Source organism: Monodelphis domestica, chromosome 3, assembly GCF_027887165.1.
Source record: "Monodelphis domestica isolate mMonDom1 chromosome 3, mMonDom1.pri, whole genome shotgun sequence".
In the NCBI taxonomy this organism is placed as follows: domain Eukaryota; kingdom Metazoa; phylum Chordata; class Mammalia; order Didelphimorphia; family Didelphidae; genus Monodelphis; species Monodelphis domestica.
In genome coordinates this window covers 341,106,698-341,131,185 of record NC_077229.1, presented here as the reverse complement: position 1 = coordinate 341,131,185, position 24,488 = coordinate 341,106,698, and the positions used below count along the sequence as shown (strand labels likewise).

The 24,488-nt window shown below is 34.1% G+C and overlaps 1 protein-coding gene across 18 annotated transcripts in view; it reads right to left on the bottom strand.

The window, feature by feature from the left end:
• The window catches only part of RALYL (RALY RNA binding protein like), an 838,442-nt gene that overhangs the window by 616,543 nt on the left and 197,411 nt on the right, over window positions 1–24,488 (bottom strand). For all 18 annotated transcript variants that reach the window (XM_056824164.1, XM_056824152.1, XM_056824154.1 and 15 more), the window contains one exon: window positions 21,940–22,041. In XM_056824164.1, coding sequence (XP_056680142.1) covers window positions 21,940–21,949 — 10 coding nt within the window. In that variant the 5' untranslated portion in view covers window positions 21,950–22,041. The remainder of the gene's footprint in view (window positions 1–21,939; window positions 22,042–24,488) is intronic.

Below are 24,488 nucleotides of genomic sequence, written 5' to 3'. Positions count from 1 at the left end.
TTCATTTTTTGTACTTGTAGATCCGTCTGGTACCTAGTAGCCAATTAAATAAACATTTATTAATTGATAAGTTCTCCATTGCCTAAAATACAAAAAAAAAAACCCTGTTTATTTTGGTTTTTAAGTGTTCAAAGAATTACTCTGATCTAGATTTTCTTCCTTATTTTTTGGCACTTCTCTTTTTACATTATATTCCGGTCAAAATTAAAACTTCTTGAGAACTTGATGATCTAAATAGTCTCTGCACATGACATATTCTGTGACCCTGCCAAATATAATAGGAGAACATTGTATCACCATTTATACTTTGTTTTGATACTCATTAGGGAGTTGGAAAAAAGTCCCCATAAATGCATCTTAGATTGCCCCATAACTGTATCATATGCCTAGGGAGCACACTATTCTTGAATCTAAGTCAGAACTGACCCATCTCTGTATATTTTAAAATGCAATTTCCTGTTTTTGAAAAACATTCTTCATTCTAATTTAATTTGATGAAATTCCTCTTTGTTCAAGTGTTAATTCTTATGCACCACACTCCTTCCAGATCCTCAGTTCTCATCCCAAGGTCTGTTCTATATACTTCTTTCATTTTATTCTCCATGTTACAGGATATAATACTGTATATAGTACTGGAATTATAATCAGAAGACCTCTTTCAAGAACTAGCTTCAACATTTATTTATTAAGCTTCATGATACAACTATGCCAAAACTTCTCTAAACTTCTATTCATTATGTGGAAAATAGAGGAAAACCCCCCAAACATTTGCATTATCTATATTTCAGGTTTGAATTGAGGAAATGGCTTTCAAAATCACCATATAAATGGAACTTTTTAGATCTTTCATTTTCCTCTATGCTGGAATCCTCTGGACTCTTCCATCAAGTATCAGGGATTTCTCTGTCCCTTTTCAAGTTTCCTTTTATTGTTTGTCTTTCCCCTTTAGAAAATAAGCACCTTGAAAGTAGAGGCTGTTCTTTCCTTTTTTTTTTGGTATCCTCAGAATGTGGCAAAGGGCCTAGCACAGAGTAGGAACTTAATAAAAGTTAACTGACTAATGATCCCATGATCTTATCAACATGTGGACACTTGCAATAAGAAAGCTAGCTTGCAGATCCTCAATATTTTCTCCACATGTGTAATCCATATGGGTGTATTTCTGTAAATAAATGAGTTAGAAACCTTCTTTTAGTTTTATTTTTGTTTTGAAAGAAATTCAGTAGTAACCGTGCATCTATAGAATGCCACATTTATTATCATTCACTCTGTTTTCTTGAATGTATTTTTTGTCCTTGTTTAAATTGCTTTTGGTGATATTTAGCATTCCAATAGAATCATTTCACAATTTGGATATTCTGAAATTTGATTTTTGAGTACCTTTAAAATTTTGTCACCTCCAGCAATGATTTCTAAGTTATTTTTGTCTTACTTCCATTTCATTATAATTTCTTTATATTTATGATGTAATTTATAGAGAAAATCATAATGAATATCATTCAGTTCTTCTAATGCTTTATCAGCTTGTTAATTATGCAGAAAATATAGGGCTCATTAAGAATACCAAAATATATTAATATTTTAATATTTTGGACATTGTAACACATGAGATTTTTAGCAGCCTCACCTTCCTTTTCCTAGTTTATGTCAACATGGGAAGAGAGGTTAAACAGAACCAAAGGACTTTTTAAAATTTGTATCTGTTTCATGGAAAGATATTGCCAAAAAATACATCACCTTATGGATCACCTTAGGCTTATGCTTGGATGGCTGACACATTTTGTTACAGGAATTGTACTTGAAGCTTATTCAGCTTGGAAGATTCTGCCAGGGCTTAAATTTCATTGGCAAATCTTGCAAGAACCTAGGGTCATCTCTCTCACATTCAGAGCTGTCAGAGTAGGAGTGCTGATTTGTTGAAGTATAACAAGACACATTAAGAAAAAGAAGAGACTGTGGCATGAAAGAAATAACTTGGTCTTTGAATTAATGTTTGTTGAATTGAAATGAATAAGATGACCCTAGGTTCTTTATAAGCAAAGTTTCAGACTCTGAATTGCTGTAAATAAATACACACACAAAAAAAGATTTGGGCCATCACTTTTTCTTAGTAAATTTCTACTCTTGCTAAAAATCTACCAAAACAAGAAAGTGAAAAATTATATATCTTGTTATCCATCAAATATATAGTATATTTACTAAACAAAACTGCCAAGAACACTATTAGTTTAGAGTACAAGTCAATTTGCAAAAAACATTAAAAAGGTGGATGAAAAGTTACAATCAATTTCTCCTTATTATTATATTATATATATATTATATATTATTAATAATAGGGATAATCAGGCATAAAGTAGGAGGAAAATTTTAATCTTTGTGTTTAAAACTTAAAGGAAAACAAATACTTGTGGAATGAAACATCTGCTTATATTATCTACATTAATTTATTCCCATTAGCAATAAAAGTGGCTCCAATATTTGGGGCCTACCACTTGGAGACAGACTTCATTATACTATGTGAGATGGGCTAATTGGGACTTAAAGATTGGACTGAAAAGGTCTAGAATTGGCTAAATATAAATTTAAAAATCCATTCTACAGATAATATAATTGATGAATTGAAAACATCTAATCTTAGAATCAAGGGGTAAAGAACGAATTGGCTCAAGATCTACCTCTACCACACATTAATTGTGTGAAATAGAGAAATTGTTTAAATTCCTGATATCCCTGACAAATCCCTAAGACTATAAATGACAAATGAATTGCTCATCAATATTAGATAAGGCATCTCTACAAAGGGATTTCCTCACACTGAAGAAAATTCAAATCTATATATGCACATGATTTGATTCAGGTATCTAGGAATTTATCTATCTACATGTACCTATATACATATACAGATATGTATATACTCAAGCTATTTCACAAAACCATAAATATTTGTAAAAAGGAACTTAAGAAGGTACTTAATTCAATCTACAACCTATACCTCCTCTACAATATTCCTGATGAGTGCCTATTCAGCCTTTACTTAAGGATTTCTAATGATGAGGCAGTTGTAGCCATTCCACTTGAGGCAGTTCTAATTAGTTAGAAGTCTTGTTTTAAGTCAAGGTGAAATGTGCCTCAAAGAAGGGAAGACCTTCTTGCTTCATTTCAAAATTAAAAAAACAAAACCAAAAATAACAACAGTATTTTTACCCAATTATAAAAGTATGAAAAAATGAGCAAAAACTCACAAGCTCAGAATTAAATAGTATATCAAATACTTAGGACATGTGCTACTAGAATACTATATTAGATGTGGTAGTCTTGTAACAGATGAATTTCTGAAGTATTTGTATGAGGGTTCCTGAAACATTGAATGAAATGGGACAAGACTTGTAATATGTTGAATGGCTCTTCTAAAGAATATGCACGGCTGGACAAAAACAGAAATCACACGGGATAGAAAAGTATGGAAAAATCATACACTTGAGATCACAGATCCATTTCAGTTTGTGAGTAAGGACAAAAACTACGCAGCCTGAGAAGACCTGGAGGAGTTGGGTCCTATAAATGTGAGATGATAGCCTTAATGTCTGAGGTAATCAATTTATTTATTTGTAGAAGTTTGTTTAAAATTGTGAAAAGCATCTGGAAACTTTTAAAATCTTCCAAGGAATAACATTTGAAAATGTAAAAATACAATATTTTCATTAAATTTAGAATAACACAAAAATTAAAGTGATAAAATAACAAAGTAAACAATATTCTTCAAATTTTCTTAAAACCACATATCAATATATCACTCCTAGATTGCTTTTGATTACGTGTCCTTTTGCAAATTCATTAATCTAGAGTAGCATTAGAATTTAAAAAGGCCAAAATGGAATTCCAGCCGAAATCTAAAACTATGACAAGTTCTTCTGGATTAGAATGAGAGTCTCTAATCCTTCTATTTGAAAATTGTGGTAGAGGCATGGAAAGGACTTGTAAGCCAAGATGCAGAATAATATATTTTTCTATCCTTTATTTTAATTTTTTGATTGAATGTTGAAATTATTTTCTTGGTAAAGAAAGAATGAATTTCCAAGGATTTTGTTTTTGATGGTTTGCTTTGGATTAATGTAGGGTAATAGAAGAAATCTTAGCCTAAAACATACTTAAACTAAAACCTTACTTAAGATATTAGTCTTTTGACTTAATTATTATTGGTTTATTCCATGCTTTTCCCAAAAACTGTAATTTTACTATGTCATAGCAACAGTTTTAAGAAGAGATTTGAAAATTAAGAGACTCTACTGAGGGGGAAAAAGGATGATAGAAAGAAATACCTATAGTAAGAAGAGAGAGTTTGTTGGAAAATTATTTGCTTCTAGATATGAATCATCACTTATTTTTCTGTCTCTACTCTAACTTTCTTAAGCCATCTTTAAATTCAGACCTAAGAATCCCCAGGGAAGTAAAAACAATCACAAGGGAGACAAATTGAGTAGACCCCAGATTTTCAGGTTGATAGAACCCTTATTAACAGAAAGATGATACAATATATCCTGCTGGGGTAGTTTCTCAGAAAACTTCTATTCTCTGGACCTCCAGACTTATAAATATATTGTGCACTGTGTGGGAAAAGGAATCAAATTAATATCATATCTTGGATTTTTCCAAGATTGTTTCTAAGGACTTTTCTTACTCTACAACCTACACTTCAAATAATGTTGAGAGAATGAAATACTCAAGTCTTTTATAAGAGGCTGAGAGGGGGCAGTTGCAGTGCCCTGAGGGCTAAGGGTCTTTGTTTAATACAGGATGAACAAATTTCGGGAGGGAGTAGAATAGAGATATAAGAGTCAGGCAGAACAATAAAAAACAGTGTTTAAATATAGAACAACAGCACCTCTCCTCTAGGAATGATGAGGAAAGTTTTCAAGACTAACTGTGGCTTATGTAGCCAGGACCCTGTTGAGGCAGTCACTTTGAGAAAAGCAATAAAGTTATTTTTGGCCCCCAACTCTCATATTTAGGATTGTGGAAGTCAATGTCTCCTAAACTTCAAGCTCTCTTGATCTAACTCTTCCATTTGGCTTCTACTCTCATCTGATTCCAATTATTGCAATGTAATTAAAAGGTAAATTCTTTGAAGGACAGGAACATTTTTTTTTGGTTAGTTTTAAAATACCTAGTGCCTAGCATTGTGCTTGGCACAATGTATGCACTTATGCTTTGATAAATGAAAGAATGAATCATTACAAAAACAAACTGATTTTCATTTTCTTGAAATACCATAAAGTTAAATAATTCCTACAGAGTTAACTCTATGCAATACTGATTTGGAAAATTAAGGATTCATAATTATAATATCTTCTTCTGTTGTAATCTTATGAGAAATATAGCCAGGTCTCTAAGAAATGAATACTACATGACAGTGATGGCAAACCTTTTAGAGATCGAGTGCCCAAATGGCAACCCTCATGCTGCATGTGAGCCCCTGCCTTACTCCAGACTAGGAAAGGGGGAAGCACTCCCATTGGACTGCTGTACAGAGGGGTGGTCATTTAAGAAATGTCCTCAGATGCATGTCGAGAGAGGGGGAAGGGAGTAGCACCCTCCAGCACTTATGTCATAGTATCACCAACATGGGTAGGGGAGGTGCTGAAAATATCTGTGGTGGGAGCTATTTTCTTGTATTTGATCCTCTATTCCCTCTTCGATGCTGATCTATCATTTACCTCCTGAACCATACACAAATGTCTTTTGAAGCTCTTCCTTCAGTCTCTTCTTTCTTGATGATCTAATTTGCTATTTTGGATTCAATTATCTTTCAAGGCAGATGCCTCTGAATCAATATGTTTAAAACTAATCTCTTTCCTAAAATCCACTCCTTCTTTATGAAACAACATGTCCACTTGGCTGTTCCTTTACCATCTCAAACTGTGCATGTCTAAACCTGCCTCCTTTCCAACCTTCTCTGTTTTTGTACAAAACACCAGTCATACATCCTGGTTCAAGACTATGGAACCAGTGGTACAGTTCCCAAGCCATCTCATGCTGGAGGTGGGGAAAATAAATCAGAAAGACAATAGTCTAGGTGAGAGGCAATGAACTAAGAAGACTGTGTTAGTGAAGAGAAGGATAAATAAAGATATTATGAGAGTGTGTTTAAAACACTGTGCGAATCTGATCTCCTGACCTCCTGATCTCCCTAGTTATTAGTGCTCTCTCCCTCTGAAAAAGATTGCTTTGTACAAATATTCTGTTCCACAGAAGAAGGGGAAAGGAAATTAGCATTTCTATAGTGCCTACTAGGTGCCAAACACTGTACTATTATTTTAAAATTATCTCATTTGAATATTAGTTCCCTTGGGGCAGGGAATATTTTGGTTTTATCCTCAGAATTTAGCACAGTGCTTTAAACATACACTTATAATATCCTCCTTATAAGCACCTTCTCTCCACTCATACAACCACCCATCTTGACCTGTATCTTTCTGATTTATTTTGCCCCAATGCAGCATATATATCCCACTAAACTACCAAAGTGGGCTTTCTAAAGAACAGAACTGATCTTAACCCATTATTCAGTAAATTCTAGTGCCTCCCTATTACCAATAGGATCAAGTATTAAATCCTCTGGCTCTTAAAGCCCTTCAAAATCTATCTCATTCATTTCTCCTTTCCAATTTTCCTTTACTTCACTGCATTCTGAACTCTCTAACACTTCTCTACACTTGCTGTTCATGAGTGGCATTCTATCTCAACTCTGTGCCTTGATACTGACAGCCTTTACAGCTAAAACATTCTCCCTCCATACCTCAACCTCTCAGCTTCCCTCTATTCCTTAAAAATTCAGATCAAATCCAATCTTCTGTAAGACATTTTTCTCCCTTAACCACTTTGCTACAGAAAGAACTGAGACAAAACAGTACTCACATGACTAGAAAAATTGTGAATTAAAAAATGTAAAAAAATTATATATATTTGGGGCTATATATTTTGTGTAATTTCATACTTATGTCTATGTTTATTTTGTTTGATTGCTTCATTTCCCCAATAAGGGTCTAAGCTCCTAAAGTCTCTTGGCAATGTCTTTTGTATATTACAGGTGGTTGTAATTCAATTTTACTATACCATGGATTATTTTGGATTGCAGGAAGGAACAGATGATACCAGCATCACAAGGAAGAGAACTGACTTTTTAAAACTCAGAGACTTTCTTAATTACTTTAGAGGTAGTTAGGTTACACAAAGAACAGAGTGTTGTACATAGAGCCAGAAGGACTTGAGGCAAATCTTTCCTTAGACCCTTACTAACTATATGACAGTGGGAAAATCACTTACTTGCTTTTTGTCTCAGTTTTTCATCTGTAAAGTGGGGATAATAATAGGACCTAACTCCCCAAATTTTTATGAATATCAAATAGAATAATAATTGTAAAATGCTTAGCATAGTATCTGGCACTAGCAAGTACTATTTAAATGTTAGCTGCTATTATTATTATTATTATTTCATTCTAAGTTGAAAGGGAAAAAGTTATCAAATATTCTCAGAGTCCTTGATTAAAAGGTGATAAAAGTATCAATAATTGTCAGTCATCTATATACCAAGATAAATTCAAAATAGTGACTTAAAATATAAAAAGTGAAATCCTAAATAGACTAGGTGAACATGGAATAATATACCTGTCAGATCTATGGGAAAGGAAGGAATTTAAGACCAAGCAAGAGACAGAGAACATTACAAAATGTAAAAGGAATGACTTTGATTATATCAAATTAAAAAAGGTTTTGTACAAACTGTAAACCTCAAATTTCCTTAGACTTATAAATGTTGGAAATTTCACCATTGGGATATTTCATACTTGGAAAATTTCTTACTGATAGTCTATTGGAATGGGAACCCCATTGGCATGGGAGGTTCCTTCTCTTCCCTTCTTAAGATTACTTTAGGACAGAAACCTTTTGCTGAACAATGGAAAGGACTTTGACCTATGCTTAAGCATAGAACAGGAATTTCTTTGAATCATGATTGATTTTAGAATTGATACAATGGAGATGCTTGGAATAAATCTCCACCCTATTCAGTCCTAACAGGATTGAGTAAGGGCTGCAGCCTAGATCAAAATGTAATTATTCCAATCTCTACCCTACTCAGGTTAACAGGATTTAGAAAGGGCTGTAGCAAAGGAGCAAAGATTTAATCATTTGAAAATATGACCTTCAACAGACATGTGCAAAAGCCAGAAACCTCGGGGCGGTCCTGGGTTAAGCTAGAGCCTCCATTGGCACAGGGAAATTGATGAACAGTGATTGGTAGATGGGAGAACTGAGGGGAGGAACTTGGATGGTTTCCTTAAAGATAGGGGGTCTGAAGACTCCAGGGGGGTTGGAGTAGTTGGTCGGTGTGGTTCGTGTGGGCTCTGAGAAGCTTGCTCTGAAGGAAGCTGAAGGTGGGGGCCTCTGAGACTGTTTCTCCATTTTGGTCACGTGAGTAATAGGGACTGATCTCTTTTCTTTGCCCCAGCTATCTAAGGGCTTGGGCCTTTTGGCCCAGCCTAAACAGAAGGGGTATTTAAGCCCTATTTCCTTCTCTCCCTTTTCTCTCTCTCTATCTCTAATTACTTCCTCCTATTGTAATTAAACTCCATAAAAGATTTACGGCTGACTTAAGTTTTCATTTAGGAATTACATAGCTGATTCCTTGGTGACCTTAAATTAATATATATCAGTCTTTTAAAGTGATTCCCTTGTAACAAAACAAAACCAATACAACAAAAATTAGAATAGAAACAACAACCTGGGGGAAAATTTATAACAAAACTCTCTGACAAAGGTTGAATTCCTCAAATATATAAGAAAATGTCAAATTTACAAAAAATCAAGCCATTCCCCAATTGACAAATGGCCAAGGGACATGAATAAGCACTTTTCACATGATAAAATCAAAGCTATCAATAAGCACATGAAAAAGTATTCTAAATCCCTCCTGATTAGAGAATTTCAAATAAAAATAACTCTGAGGTACCACCTTACACTTGGGAGACTGGTCAATATAGCAGCAAAGGAAAGTGATAAATGTTGGAGATGTGGTAAAATTGGGACACTAATGCACTGCTGGTGGAATTGTGAATTAGTCCAACCATTCTAGAGGGCAATTTAGAATTATGCCCAAAGGGCTTTAAAAAGAATGCCTACCCTTTGCTCTAGCCACACCACTGCTGGGTTTGTACCCCCAAGAAATAATATGGAAAAAATAGTTGTACAAAAATATCCATAATCTCACTTTTTGTGGCAAAAAGAAAAAAGAAAAATGAGGGGATGTCTTGGGAAATGGCTGAACAAATTGTGGTATCTGATGGTGATGGAATACTATTGTGCTGAAATAAATAATAAACTGCAGGAATTCCATGTGAACTGGAAAGACCTCCAGGAATTGATGCAGAGTGAAAGGAGCAGAACCAGGAGAACATTGTACACAGAGACTGACACATTACGGCACAATTGATTGTAATAGACTTTTCTACTAGCAGCAATGCAATGATCCAGGACAATCCAGAGGAACTTATGAGAAAGATCACTATCCACATCCAGAGAATGAACTTTGTGAGAAGAAACAAATCAAAAAAAACTATATGATCGAGCACATGGTTCGATGGGGATATGATTATGGTTTTGATGTTAAAAGATCACTCTATTGCAAATATGAATAACACAGAAATGAGTTTTGAACAATGATACATTTATAACCCAGTAGAACTGCTTGTTGGATCCTGGAGGGGGAAGGGAGAGGGGTGGGAATGACAAAATATTCTAAAAAAATAGAGGACATTCCCACAAAACAATTAGTCATAATATATGAGAGCCTGATCAATCTTATAACTTAATTTTACTAAATTCCAAATATTTTTATTAATCCTTCAAATTACTTTCATATATATCTGAAACTTTGAATTTATTATAACATGTTAATAGTATATTGCTGCCTTATATGAACCACTAGAAAGAATTATGAAACAGCATACAATGATTATACATGAAAATCAGATAATTTTATCTCCAATTGCTAGGCAACAGGCTTTGTCTCCAAGAGAATTCTCATTTCATTTTTGCAAAACATCATAGAGAATACTTTCACATCAATCCAGCAAATGAACTAAACTACTACCACATTATGCTATGTTAAGGCCATTTCCTATGACTGTTCATTCCCTTGAAGTCTCTCTAGTTATAATTCCCATTCTTATGGAAATTTTCTTCCAAATTTAAAACCCATGTGACATCATAATGTTCACTGCTGTGATAAATATAAAGACATCACTGGAACAAATGGTCATGCTCTGTATCACTCAGTCTGGAAACAAGGATCATTTTTTTATGTCTTCTCTTGCTTGACCCTCATATTTAATCAACCACCAAATCCTATTGATTCTGCTTGAAAAGTTTCATGATTATCAGTGTATTGCTTTTGGTTTTTATTAGTATTACTCTCTAGTTATTAACCTTATTAGAACTAATACAAAGTATTTTGATATTTTCATTCATTAAACTCTTATTCATTAAAATGCCTAATATGTTCTATGTACAACTCTAGACATGAAGGATAGTCTAGTCTAGTAGTAGTCTCTCGGTAACTGAGGATGACTATTATCTTTGTACGTTTTTGTGCACAAAGACACTTGTGCATGAAGATTTAAGTGGAAAAGCCGATGCACAGAGACAGTCCCACTCTCTCGGCGTTGGAAGCCTGGGTCCAGTGGCACGAAAAGTCGTTACATCTGGAGACTTCCTCAGCTGCATTGGATGGCCGTGTTGTCTTTTGTGCTCCAACATGCCCTAAGCACTCCACAGTGCTTTGCTGCGTGGCCATCTCAGCCGTTGAACCTTCTTATTGGTTTCTTCCGTCTGTTCAGCCGAAGCAGTCTTCACATGCTGGGTGAGCAAAGCCCTGGTTCACCAGGGGTCGACGACGACCCAATGGCTACCCTCACAAGGTTTAGCTGGCCTGTCGAAGCCGTTGCCTGGGGTGTGGCCGCTCCTGCATGCTAGCAGCTACTGGGAGCCACAAGTGAGACCTGGGTGTCAGGTGAAGGTCAGAGGCTGGAGAGCTGCCTTAGGAGGGCATGACAAGCCCTCCATACCAGAGATACTACCCCTCTCTGAGCACCCCATACACCCCAGACATGAAGGATAAAACAAAGAAAAACACCAAATATAATTTTTGCCCTCAAGGAACTTATATTTATCTGTTCCTCTGTCTCTTCCACCTCCAATAAATCCTGGGCAGGGATACAAGTATAATCTTATTAAGTCAGAGCTCTAGTAATCTTATTCCTTGGACCTCAACTTTTCAGTGGTTCACCAATCTCTAAAGTCCAAATTCCTTAATTGCATAAACTTGGAAGAAATTAAAGAGCTGAATTTTGAGGGAAGCTTAAGACTCAAAGAAGTAAAAGAAGAAAGAGAGAAATCCATTAATAGGGGAACAGACTATCCAAAGTACTTAGACCAAAAATGACATGTGTTATATGTGTGTGTGTGTGTGTGTGTGTGTGTGTGTAATAGCAAGTTTCATTGGAACAACGTGTTAAAGAGAGCAATGTTCAAAAAGAAACTATTTTAAGGTGTCAGAAAGAAACCATTCAAAAGTCATGGAGTTGAAGACAGGATGATAAAATATTTACCAACTATAAGAAATAAAAGATATGGGATATGATATTCTGGAAGGCAAAGGAGGTAGGATTACAACCAAGATTAAAACATCCAGCAACACTGAGAATAATAATTCAAGGGAAAGTATATTTTTATTAAGTAGAAGAGTTTCAAGCATTCCTCATGAAAACACTAGAGAGAAATGGAAAATTTGGCTTTCAAGTATGAGATTCAAGAAAATAAAAATATAACATGAAATAAAATAAGGGAGTTAACAAACTGTTATATAAACTGCTTTTATTTCTATATGGGAACATGATACATTTAACTCCTAAGAACTTTATCATTATTAGGCAATTAGGAGGATTCTATATACCAAGGGTATGAGCATGAGTTGATATTAATGGGATGATCATTTGTAAAAATGAAGATTTCAACCCCAGACTTCAATTCCCAGAAGTCTTTGGTAGCTCCTAGAGTTCCCCATAATCCCAGGTGAGGTCCTCACCTGGGCCGCAAGCAGAGAGGGATATTTAAGCTGACTCCGCCTTCTTCTCGCTCTCTTGGCTTCTGCTTCTGGGAAAGGCTGCTCTCTACCTAGCCGGCAAAATGTAGGTTGCACGTGCTTTCTTATTTTATATTTTCTTTATTTCTTAATCTTTAAAAAACCTCATAAAATATACTACTTTTAGCAGAGAATCTAAATTTTAATCTTAACAATTTGGCGATCTAATGGGACAAAAACCTCTAGATTTAAAAAATATATATAGCCTGGATAATGATTTCTAAGCCACCTTTCTTCAAGCCGACTCATCTCGCTCCAGGCTCCAACCCTGGCTCCCGGCTCTCACTCCTGCTCCTGGCTATTGTTCTCACCTGGTCTAAGTCCTGCCCACCCTGCCCAACTCTGCTCGGCTTAGCAATCTGGACCTGTGCTCTTGATCACCTGGCAACCCACCCACCAAGCCCCAGCTGACTCTAGCCTTGGAGTCTCAGAGCAGACCACTCATTGCCCCAGGCCCAAGACTCACTTCCACCAGCTGGTAAAAAACAGGGATATTTTATCTTTAGACTATAATTAGCCTCCAAGTGGACTGGGGGCAGGGGATCACAGGGAAGGAGAAAGAGAGAAAAAGAAGGAACTGGCTTTTCCAAACAGGAACTTACAAGCATGGGGTATTTAAGAGGATATCTTTTGACTGTACTGATATTTTCATTTACTTCACCTGAGTACCAGAGGGAAAATTCAACTCCCTGCAACTCTTTAGCCAAATTTAGGATTCCTAAAATGCACTCTTACTATTGGGGGGGGGGGGGAGGAGGCAGGCAGTGGCTCAGTGAATTGAGAGCCAGGCCTAGAGACAGGAGGTCTTTGATTGAAATCTGGCCTCAGACACTTCCTGGTGGTGTGGGCCTGGACAGGTCATTTAACCTCCATTGCCTAACCATTACCAATCTTCTGCCTTCTGACAATAGGCATCTAAATGGATAAAAAACCAAGGTAATTTAAAGAGACTGCAGGTTATATTTTTAAGGCATTTCAGACTCCATGTTCTATAAAAATCTCTGTATTCTATTGCATTTTACTGATTGTTTTGTTTAAGGTTTAACTTTGTGATTTTAAGTTCATATATTACTGTATTCAATACTATTCTGTTACACTGAATCAGTTTAATGTACTGGCTTTTAACTATTGTTAAATTCTGTTGTTTTTCCCCTATAACTATACTGAGCAAACATTATTGAGTAGGCCCATATAAAAACAGCTTTTCTATTTTTGACTTTGTAAATTGTCACATAGAGGATAGATGGACTCCATCAGAAAATTGCTACAACAACCTTTGGAAAATTTAATGAGCTATATATCTCAAATTGATTTTAAGGGTTCTTTAGACATGGTTTTTAGAATTTTTTCTTAACACTCTCTGGTCATTTTGCCTGCCCCTAACACAAGGTAAAGCCCATTTTAGTAACTGAAGTGAAATACAATTATAAACCCCAACTCCCGCATTTATAAGAATGTGAATGGAAGTTGGGAAGTTAATCCCAGGGCATATAGTTCCCCTAAAAATCCTCCTAAACAAAAAAAGGGGAGCATCTCTCATTTATACTCTTCAGCTCACTTTACAGAGGTTTGTGTTTTTCCTAGACTCCTCTGACACATTTTTTGCAATGATATCTAGATTTCTTGATGATGTTCTAGAACCAAAATAAGTTTTACTTTGCTTTATATATGTTTACCAGGGTTGAAATATTTGCTACATTTGTAAAAATTGTGACAAATATCCATTAGTTCCCATGATTTTAAAAAATGCCATACAGCAACTTATGTGAAATATGATAGTGTGTGTGTTTGTTATTGTAATTAATTGGGCTATTGAGAATTTTGTGGATACTGATTCCTACATATTTGTACTACTGTTCAATTAATTTGCTTGTACTCACAGTGGATCATGGACAGATATGAAGAGGGAATGGATCTCATTTTGGTGAAAAAGCCTTTTATTCCATATCTTCTTAGCTGACACAGTTTGTCAATGATTATAAGCTATATTTTTATTTTTAAAACTCTTTTATTATATTTTTCTTGCACATGCAATATAGTATTTCAGTCTTTTATTTTTTCTCCTTTTTATATTTGAAGCACATGTCACCAGTATAAGAATTTTCTTTAACTTTTTGATTTTGCAGTAATATAAGTTTAAAATACATTTGCTATGATGTCAATGCATGCCCCAAAATTTTGAGACTATAAAAATGATGTCACTAATTGTTTAAAAAATTATGAGACTTTGCTTAATGATTCTGTCTGATTCCAGGACAAGATATACAAAAGAGCCATTGCAAAGAGCCAAAGATAAACCAATCCAGGCTGGATTGATGCACTTCTAAGCCTGCACACAGAATATATTAGTGTGAAGACTCAAAGTTGCTATGCTTAACATATGTTAAAACGTAGGCCTTTCTTGTATCCACATTCACTCTGAAAATACTTACAGATGAGTATCCCAAACTTGGCTCCTACTTGGCTCCTAAAATCTGGTCCCTTTTTTGTCTTTCATAGTGTGGCAAACTTTCTGTAGTCCTGGCTACTGACTGGGTAAATGCATCATTGCTTAGATCATTTTAATTGGGCCCTGATTCAAGGACCTGTAATAGATTTACTTTTTCCTTTACTTGGAATTTTTACACATAAGACTTTGATAGTCTATATTTTCATCCAGAAATTTTCTTTTTTTATTTGGATTTTTCTGATGACTTTTTAATTTCTCTTGCCAATTGATTCATATACCACATAACTCAGCCATGCATCCCTAAGTGATCCTATATTTTTAAATCATTTTTCACAGGGAAATGTAAAAACATTATTATTTTTAAATTGCAAAGTTTAAATTCCTTTTAAGAAGAATTTTAAGTTAAGAAACATGATACCTCTCCGAATCCAGAAACTGAACTATTTGGAGAAGACACCATGAAGATGCCTCCAGACCACAAGCTGCTCAAGAAGATCAAGAATGAACTTTGGGTGTGGTTGATTGAACATTTATTTGTATGTATACTTTCATGCCAAAGGGGACTTCCCCCAACTGGTTTTTGTCAATGAATCTAACAATTATTGGTTTTGTTTTTTTTTCCCTCTTATCCTCAAATTATTGTAATTTTTAAGTTGATTATGTTTTCATGATCCTTTTGGAGAAAATCTTTTCCCAACAGGATCAAACGGTGAAATGTAAAAATGGAGATTTGAACCCCAGACTTCAATTCCCAGAAGTCCTTGGTAGCTTCCAGAGTTCCCCATAATCCCAGGTGAGATCCTTACCTGGGTCGTGAGCAGAGAGGAATATTTAAACTGACTCCACCTTCTTCTCCCTCTCTAGGCTTCTGCTTCTGGGAAAGGCTGCTCTCTATTTACAATACCTAGCCGGCAAAATGTAGGTTGCACGGGCTTTCTTATTTTATATTTTTTAATCTTTAATAAACCTCATAAAATATAATAATTTTAGCAGAGAAACTAAATTTTAGTCTTAACACATTTATAAAATGAATGCATGAAAATATGAGATGAACAGGGAGCAAAGGGAGGGGAGAGGAAGAATGGTGGAAATTCTCTGAAATAAAAGGAGTGTACAAGGAAGAACTTTTACAATGGTGGGGCAAATGGCAGGGAGCAGTCAATACTTAAACCTGACTCTTATCTAAATTTGTTCAATTCAGTTGAATATAAAAATCTATCTAAACCAACAGAGAAGGAAAAGAAGTAAAAAAAGCAGGGTCCTGATAACAGGGAGTACAGATTTAGAGAGTCAGTGGCAATAAGTAAAATAGGCTTTTGAGAGGAGAAAGGATAAAAATATAGAAGGATAAACAGAAGAAAATAAGATAGAAAGAAATACAAAATTTGTAATCAGAAACATGAATGTGAATGGGACAAACTCATCAACAAAAGAAAAGAGGACAGCAGAATGGATTAGGAAGCAGAGTCCAACAATATTTTTTTATAACAAACATATCTGAAATATAAAAAAAAGTCACATACAGAAAAAGGGACTGGAATGGAATCTACAATGTTTCAGCAGAAGTGAAAAAAGACAAGGATACCAATCATGATCTTGGATGAAGCAAAAAAGCAAAAACAGATATAATTAAAAGACATAAACAAAAATGAAAATAATGAATAATTCAAAAAAGACATAAGCAGAGAAACTACTTGTTAAAAGTTACCACAGACAATGAAATAATGATAATACTATAACTATAGGCACACAAAGGCTTAGCAACTAAATTTTTACAGAAAAAATAAATGAGTTAAAAGTACTGATTTTTTTGCCTAAAGCTAAGGGCAGAGTGTCAAGACAGGGCAATCAAGGATGTGCCCTATTGGAACAGGTACACAGCGAGACCAAAAACTTACACCCAAGTTTTGAGTCTATAATTTAATTATTTCCTGACCAGATCAAGATCAAAGGAAGACCAAAAGTTTACAACCATTCAGTTTTTGTCAAGTTGCCATACCCAGCTGAGAGAAAGTTATCTTTTTAATTCTTATTCAGCTTTCTCCAGAATTCTCTTCATCTCCTTAGACTCTTTCTTATTTAATTTATGAGTAGATTCATCTAGCTCTAACAAGGAAAAGTGTAGGTTCTGCTTCAGCCTAGATTTACTATTTCTTCTTGTAACTCATTTAATTTTTCACTATGTCTTTATCCTAAGCCCAGATTGGGGCTCCCTTCTGACTTTCTTCAGTGCTCACAGAGATAAACCCACTTCAGCCCAGACTATCTTGGGCTGGGACTTCTCCACAGGTTTGAAATTTCAAGTGGTATAGAGTGGCTTGGACCACTATTTACCTTAGCAGAATCTCATGGTCTGAATGTTCTCTTGAGGTTAGCTTCAGAACCTGGGGCAGCAGATGTGGGGTGAGGATGTGTGGCTTGCCCTTGGCTACCTCTTCACTCTTTGCTAAAATCTTGCTCATTGTACTCTCTTCTCACCCTAGTGTCCCAGATGTTCTCTTCCTACCCTTTGGGTTTTTCTTTTCTTGAAAGTTGTTTCATTCAGTCTCCTTGTTGGTTCTTTCTCTCTTGCATTCATTTTGTGGTGATATTTAAATATTGGTTGGAGAAGAGTCTCGTGGCAACTCTAGAGCCATTCTGGTTTACTCTGCCATCTTCACTCCATGTCTGGATGTCTCCATTTAATTTTTAACTTTTCTTCCATGACCCTTTAATAAATGTAATTAAATTGCATTTTGTTATATAAAAGGTGAATTTAATACTTCTACTTTTCTGTATTTGGGAGGTTTAACAGCCAGTTGGGAGTCATACCAGGAAATGCAAGGGTGGTTTAACATTAGGAAAAACATCCATATAATTGACCTTATCAATAATAAAACTAACAGAAATCACATGATTATTTCAATGGTTACAGAAAAAGCCTTTGATAAAATATAATAACAATTCCTATTAAAAACAGTAGAAAATATAGGAATAGATAGGCCTTTCCTAAAAAAATAAACAGTATTTATTAAAACCATCAGCAAATATCATTTGCAATGGGGGTGTTAAGAGCCTTCCTAATAAAACCAAGAATGAAGCAAGGATATCCATTCTCACCAGTATTATCCAATATTGTTATTAAAATGCTATTTGTAACAACTAGAGAAGAAAAAGAAATTGAAAGGATTAAAAGTAGGCAGTGAGGAAACAAAACAATCATTCTTTGCAGATGATATGAGAGTATATTTAAAGAACCTGAGAAAATCAACTAAAAACCTAGTGGAAATAATAATTTTAGAAAAGTTGCCAGATGCAAAATAAATCCACATAAATCTTCAGCATTGCTATTTATTCCCAATAAAAATCAGCATCAAGAGTTAGAAAGAGAAACTCCATTTAACATCACTCTAGACAAAATAAAATAGATTTATCAGGCTAGACAAACTCAGCACTGCAAAACACTTTTTACACAAATAAAATGAGATCTAAATAATTGGAAAAAACATTATTTTTTCATGGGTTGGACAAGCTAATATAATAAAAATGACAATCTTACCTAAACTAACTTACTTATTCAATCCCATATCCATCAAACTACCAAAAACCTTTTTTCATAGAATTAGAAAAGATATATAATCAAGTTAATCTGGGAGAAAAAAAAGATAAAGAATATCAAGGGAAATAATGGAAAAATGTGAAGAATGGAGGCCTAGCAGTACCAGATCTTAAACTGTACTATAAAGCATCAAAACAATATGGTACTGAATAAGAGATAGAAGGAATAGACTTGGGGTAACTGATCTCTGGAATCTAGTGTTCAATAAACACAAAGATCCTAGCTTTTTGAACAAGAACCCACTATTTGACAAAAACTGTTGGGAAAATTGGAAAACAGTATTGGAAAAGTTAGGTTTAGATCAACATCTTACACCCTATGCCATGATAAATTCAGAATGGGTAAATTACTTAAGTATAATGAGGGAAATTGAACATAGAATAGTATACCAGACAGATCAATGGGGAAAGAAAGAATTTAAGACCAAGTAAGAGATAGAGAACACGACAAAATGTAAAATGAATAGTTTTGATTACATTGAATTAAAAAAAGTTTCTGTACAAATAAAAACAATACAACCAAAATTAGAAAGGAAGTAACAAAATTGGGAAAAATTTATAACAAAAAACTCTGACAAAGGAAGGTCTCATTTCTCAAATTTATACAGAGCTAAATTAGTTGTACAAAAAGAATCAAGCCATTCACCAATCTACAAATAGTCAAGGGACATGAGTAGGGAGTTCTCAGATAAAGAAATCAAAATTATTAATAAACACATGAAAAAGTGCCCTAAATATCTCCTAATTAGAGAAATTCAAATCAAAATAGTATTGAGGTACCAACTCACACCTAGCATATTGGCCAATATGATAGTAAAGGAAAATAATAAATGCTACAGGGGTTGTGGCAAAATTGGGACACTAATGTGTTGCTGGTGGAGTTGTGAATTGATCCAACCATTCTGGAAATCAATTTGGAATTATGCTCAAAGGGCTTTAAAAGAATGTATACACTTTGATCCAGCAATGCCACTACTAGGTTTGTACCCTAAAGAGATGATGAAAATTTTTTGTACCAAAATATTCATAGCCACACTCTGGTGGCAAAAATTAAAAAAAAAAACTTGAAAATGAGGTGCTGTGCCTCAATTGGGGAATGGTTGAACAAATTGTGGTATATGATGGTGATGGAATAATAACTATTGTGCTGTAAGGAACGATGAACTGAGATATTTCTATATGAACTAGAAAGGCCTCCAAGAACTGATGCAGAGAGAAATGAGCAGAACCAAGAGAACATTATACACATTGTAAAACAAAACAATATAATAGACTGTTCTAATACAAGACAAGCCCAAAGAATTTATAACAAAGAATGCTATCCACATCAAACGAAAAAATGAGGGGGTAGAAACACAAAAGAAAAATGAATGACATATTATTTTTATATGGATATATGATTTGGGTTTTGCTTTTTAAAAGTTTGCTCTATTGCAAAAGAGAATAATATGAAAATAGATATAAGTGGTAACACTTTTATAACCCAGGGGAAATTCTTGTTGGATATAGAAGGGGACAGGGTAGGAAAAGAAAATGAAATATGTAAACATGAAAAAATATTTTAAAAATAAAAAATTAAATGGAAACTAAATATTCTTATATAATGAGTGAATTAAAGAATAAATCAAAGAAACAGTCATTGATTTCATTAAGGAGAATGACAATAACGAGGCAACATACCAAAATGTGTAAGGATGTAGCCAAAGTAGTACTTATAAATGCATACATCAATAAAAAGAGGAAGAATAGATCAATGAATTAGATATATATTTTTAAAATTACAAAAAAGAAAAAAAATTAAAATATCCAACTAAACAACAAAATGGAAATCCTGAAAATCTACTGAGAAGTTAATAAAATTGAAAGATAAAAAACTATTGAACTAATAAATAAAACTATATTCTGTTTTTATGAGAAAAACAAAATAAAACAAATAAGCCATTCGTTAATTTGATTAAGAAAAGATAGAAGAAAACCAAATTATCTATATCAAAAATGAAAAGAGTAAGTGCACTACCAATGAAAAGATTAAAGGAAATTTATATAAATAAAAGTTCTTCTTTCAAATGACAAATGCTTAAAATATGAACTTGTAATTTTCAGAATAACCAAAGTTATCAATAGTCACATAAAAATGCTTTCAATCACTATTGATTAGAGAAATACAAATTAAAAAGCTCTGAGATACGATGCTCACATCTATTAGATTGGCTAACACAATAAAAAGTGGAAGTGATAAATGTTGGAAAGGATGATAAAAATGGGAATGCTAATGATAATTAATGGCTAATTGGCAGAACTCTGAACTCGTCAAATCATTCTGGAGATCAATTTTGAACTATGTTCAAAGGTCTAAAAAATTGTGCATACTCCAACTCAGAATTACCTCTACTATGTCAATATAACAAAAAGCATAAAAGAAAAGGGAAAAGGATCTATTTGTACAAACATATTAATAGTAGCTCTTTGGGGGTGGCAAAGAATTAGCAACTGAGGGGATGCCTATCAATTGGGAAATAAAATGAACAAACTATACTATATGATTGTGAGGGAATCCTTGTGTACAATAAGAAGAAATAAGCAGAATGGTTTTAGGAAAACATGATAACCTCTTATTTGAAGTACTGCAAAGTAAAATGAGCAAAACCACGAGACTATTGCACACAGAAATGGCAATATTTTAAGGATAATCAATTGTGGGTAGGGGAGGGGCTCAAAAATAGATGCTAAAAACAAATATCCATGATATTTTCTAAAAGAAAGATTCTTCTATACAGGGAAAAACACTCATTCTAGCTTCTTTTTGTTCATTCTTCATGTTATTTATTTTTAAAATCCACTATGATTTATACTTTATAACTACCATAGATTTATGTCACCCTTCATTTTACTACATTATTTTTATCTCTCATCCTTGCCATCACTATCTTGACTCAGATGTTATTATAATTATGAATTATAACTACTAATCTCATTCTGTTTAGGTGAAGTGGCAGTAATAATGCTTTCTTTTCATAAAAATCCCAACATGTAATTTGTTATTATGCCAATTACCAGAATAGCTCAAAATAGTTTTTGTGAATTTTAACCAAAAATTTAATAACTTGATGACCAAACTGATAATGAAGAACCTCTCTAAATAAGGCCTGGTCTTCAAGAAATAAGCACCATTTATATAAGATTCAGACATCAGAGTAGTTGTTTTGTAATAACCTAAATATTAAATCACAGATTAATAGTGATGACACTAGCATTTACATAGCACTTTGAGTTTTACAAAGTGTTGTATAAATATTTTCTCATTGTTCATTTGTTCTTCCCAATAACCCTAGGAGATGAAGTACTTTCTTTTCCTCATTTTATAAATTTATCAGGAGACTGGAGCAGAAAGAGTTTAAGTTACTAGAACAGAGTCACAAAGATAGTTTTGATGACAGATTTGAACTCAGTTCTTCCTGATTTTGTGTCCAAAATTAGTGGATATAAAGATCATTAGGAGAATAAGCACAAGATGATTAGACAAATGAAAAAGGCTTTTGTATCAACAAATGTAAAATGTTTTAGTAAAAACAAAATCAGAGATCAATTGATCAATAAGCATTGGTTAGGTTCTTGTAGCATGTGTAAAATATATGGTCTGATGTGTTCATAACTATTAAAACTGCAATTAGTTATATGTAATTTTACCATACATCACCTGTGGGCATTCTACTGCTAGGAGGCAGAGCAGTTCAATGGATTCAGCAGAGGACTGGGAAACAAATGTTCTAATTTTGGCTTCAGTTCTTACTTTCCGTATCTGTAAAATAATAATAATAATAACAATAATGCCTCTCATCCATCCTCCTCTGATAGGATGTTTTGAGTAGTAAGAGTTTGTAAAACATTTAGCAAACATAAAGGACTTTTAAAAAGCTAACTTAGGCTGTGTAAGATTTTTTCTTGAAATGGTTGTATCTTGCTTACAGCAGAATTCTCTGGTCCATGGATCACTCTTTTTAATATGTGTTTTATTGATTTTCTAATGTGATTTTTAACAACAACTGAAAAACTTAAGCCCAACAATTAAAGAAAGATTATGAACTAAAATAGCATTGCAAAGAACCTTTCTTAATTAGGTCTGTTTGTAATATCATTAAGTAATGTGCAGTATTAAATAGGTTTGTCTATTTACATAACCAGATAATATCTTTTTTACAGTTTCAGAAAAAGAAGCTTATTTTCATGTTGTTTATTTCTCTGATATACTGTATTTCCTTTTCTTCCTACCTACATACATCATTTGACTCAATGTCAAGTCAACATGAAATATATTCCCCACTCTGCATTTTGCAATAGTGTGGCAAAAGGAAAAAAGTAAGTAACATTGATTACATTAGCACGCACTTTTCTCAATTTACACTCAGAATTTTCAGTAAATGAATCCTTTAGTTGTACATTTTCCTCTTTGTAAGATTAAAATGATCCATTTTATACGAAGTCTTTGCTGCCATTTAATTTATAAACTCAATTTCCTAGTAATGATGAAATCTCACAGTATTTTTTTATGTTAGTACATATGTGATACATAATGATTCTGAACCTCTTAAGAAAGAAAGTATAGCAGTAAGTAGTATTAGAAGGAGAAAGAAGAGGAGGAAGAGAAGAAGGGAGAAAGAAGCAGGAGGAGGACGTAAAGCAAAGGAGAAAAAGAAAAGAAGAAAATGAAAGAGGAGATGTTTCATAGAGTTTTTTAAGAACTTCTAAGAATATTGTACACATTATCTCCTTTGAACTCCCCCCCTCAAAAAAGAAAAAAAAACTGTGAGGGAGACGCAGTAGTTCATATTATCCCCTTTTATAAATAAGAAAACTTGGATTTAGAGAAGTAATTAAATTTAATCTTGTGAAGTTACAACAAATAACTACCTATTTGACAGAGATGTTCAGCTGAGATCTTAAAATATTTCTTCTCTACTCTAGAAAACTTGGGCATTGCAGAGTATGATACAGGAAAAAAAAGGGGGGGGAAAGAGGTCTGTTCCTCCTAAATACACATGGGCTGTGTTCAATATCTACACATGCTTTTATCGTTTGGCAACAACACCCTATATATGCCTGGGGCTGGGTAATATTTTTCTGGGGATATGTTTGGAAATACACCAGAAGCAAAATTAACTGAAGCCATGGGCAGCTCAGAAAAAAGTAATTATACAAGAGATCTGAAGCCTCTTAGCAAAGGAGAAAGGTAGAGGGCGAAATGAGTGTCACTTTGATACCTCTTACTTTCCAACTGGGGCAACAGTAGCCACCACTGCTAATGATTAGTTGTAACAGCTATTAGCTGAGCTAATTCAAAGAAGAATTGACTTGCTTAGGCTAGAAACCACTGGGAAAATGGTTCAATTCAATTCTGTCTAACTCAATTCAGGCAATATTTCTGCTATGCACTGCAAATTTCTGCGGGATTACAAAAAGGAAAAAAAAACAGCCCCTGTTCTCATGGGACTTACATTCTTTGTGTAAATATGAAACAATTTCCCAGTCAAATTGCTTTCAGAAAAGCTATACCCATTCACAGATCTACTAACAGTGCATATATTCCAATAGTCCCTCCAACATATGTCATTTTCCTTTTTATTTGTCATTTTTGCCAATCTGATGGGTTTGAGGAGGTAAAATCATCTTATTGCTTTAATGTAATTTTCTAATTAGTAGTGATTTTGAACTTTTCTTCCTAAATGACTATTGATAACTTGGGTTTCTTGTCTTGAGAACTACCTTTTATACCCTGAGGCCACTCATTAATTGGGTAATAGCTCTTGAATCAGTTTGCTGAACCATAGACAAACCTGTGAAATGTAAAATAGGTAAAGATGATCTCAAAGTCCCCTCAACCACCACACTTGCAGTAGCTTTTTCTCTCATACCCTCCCTTTCAGCACCTCAGCATAGTTACTAGGTTTCTTCATGCTGGTTCCTAAGGTTGCTTGCAATCTGTCACTTCAGTTCTCCAGTGCAGACCTATCTACTGTATCTCAGCAGCAGCCCATACTCAAACACTCTCTGCAATTTATGCAAACACTTCTACCTTAGAGCACTCTCATGAAAATGTACTTGTCATATTTCTTATTATTTCAGGACCCTACTTTTTCATCCATGACCCAACTATTAGACCTCTAACAATGTTAATTAGTTCTTCCAACTAACTGATCATATTTAAACAAGGGACTGTATGAGACAATTGCTGCAACCAAATAAGAGGAG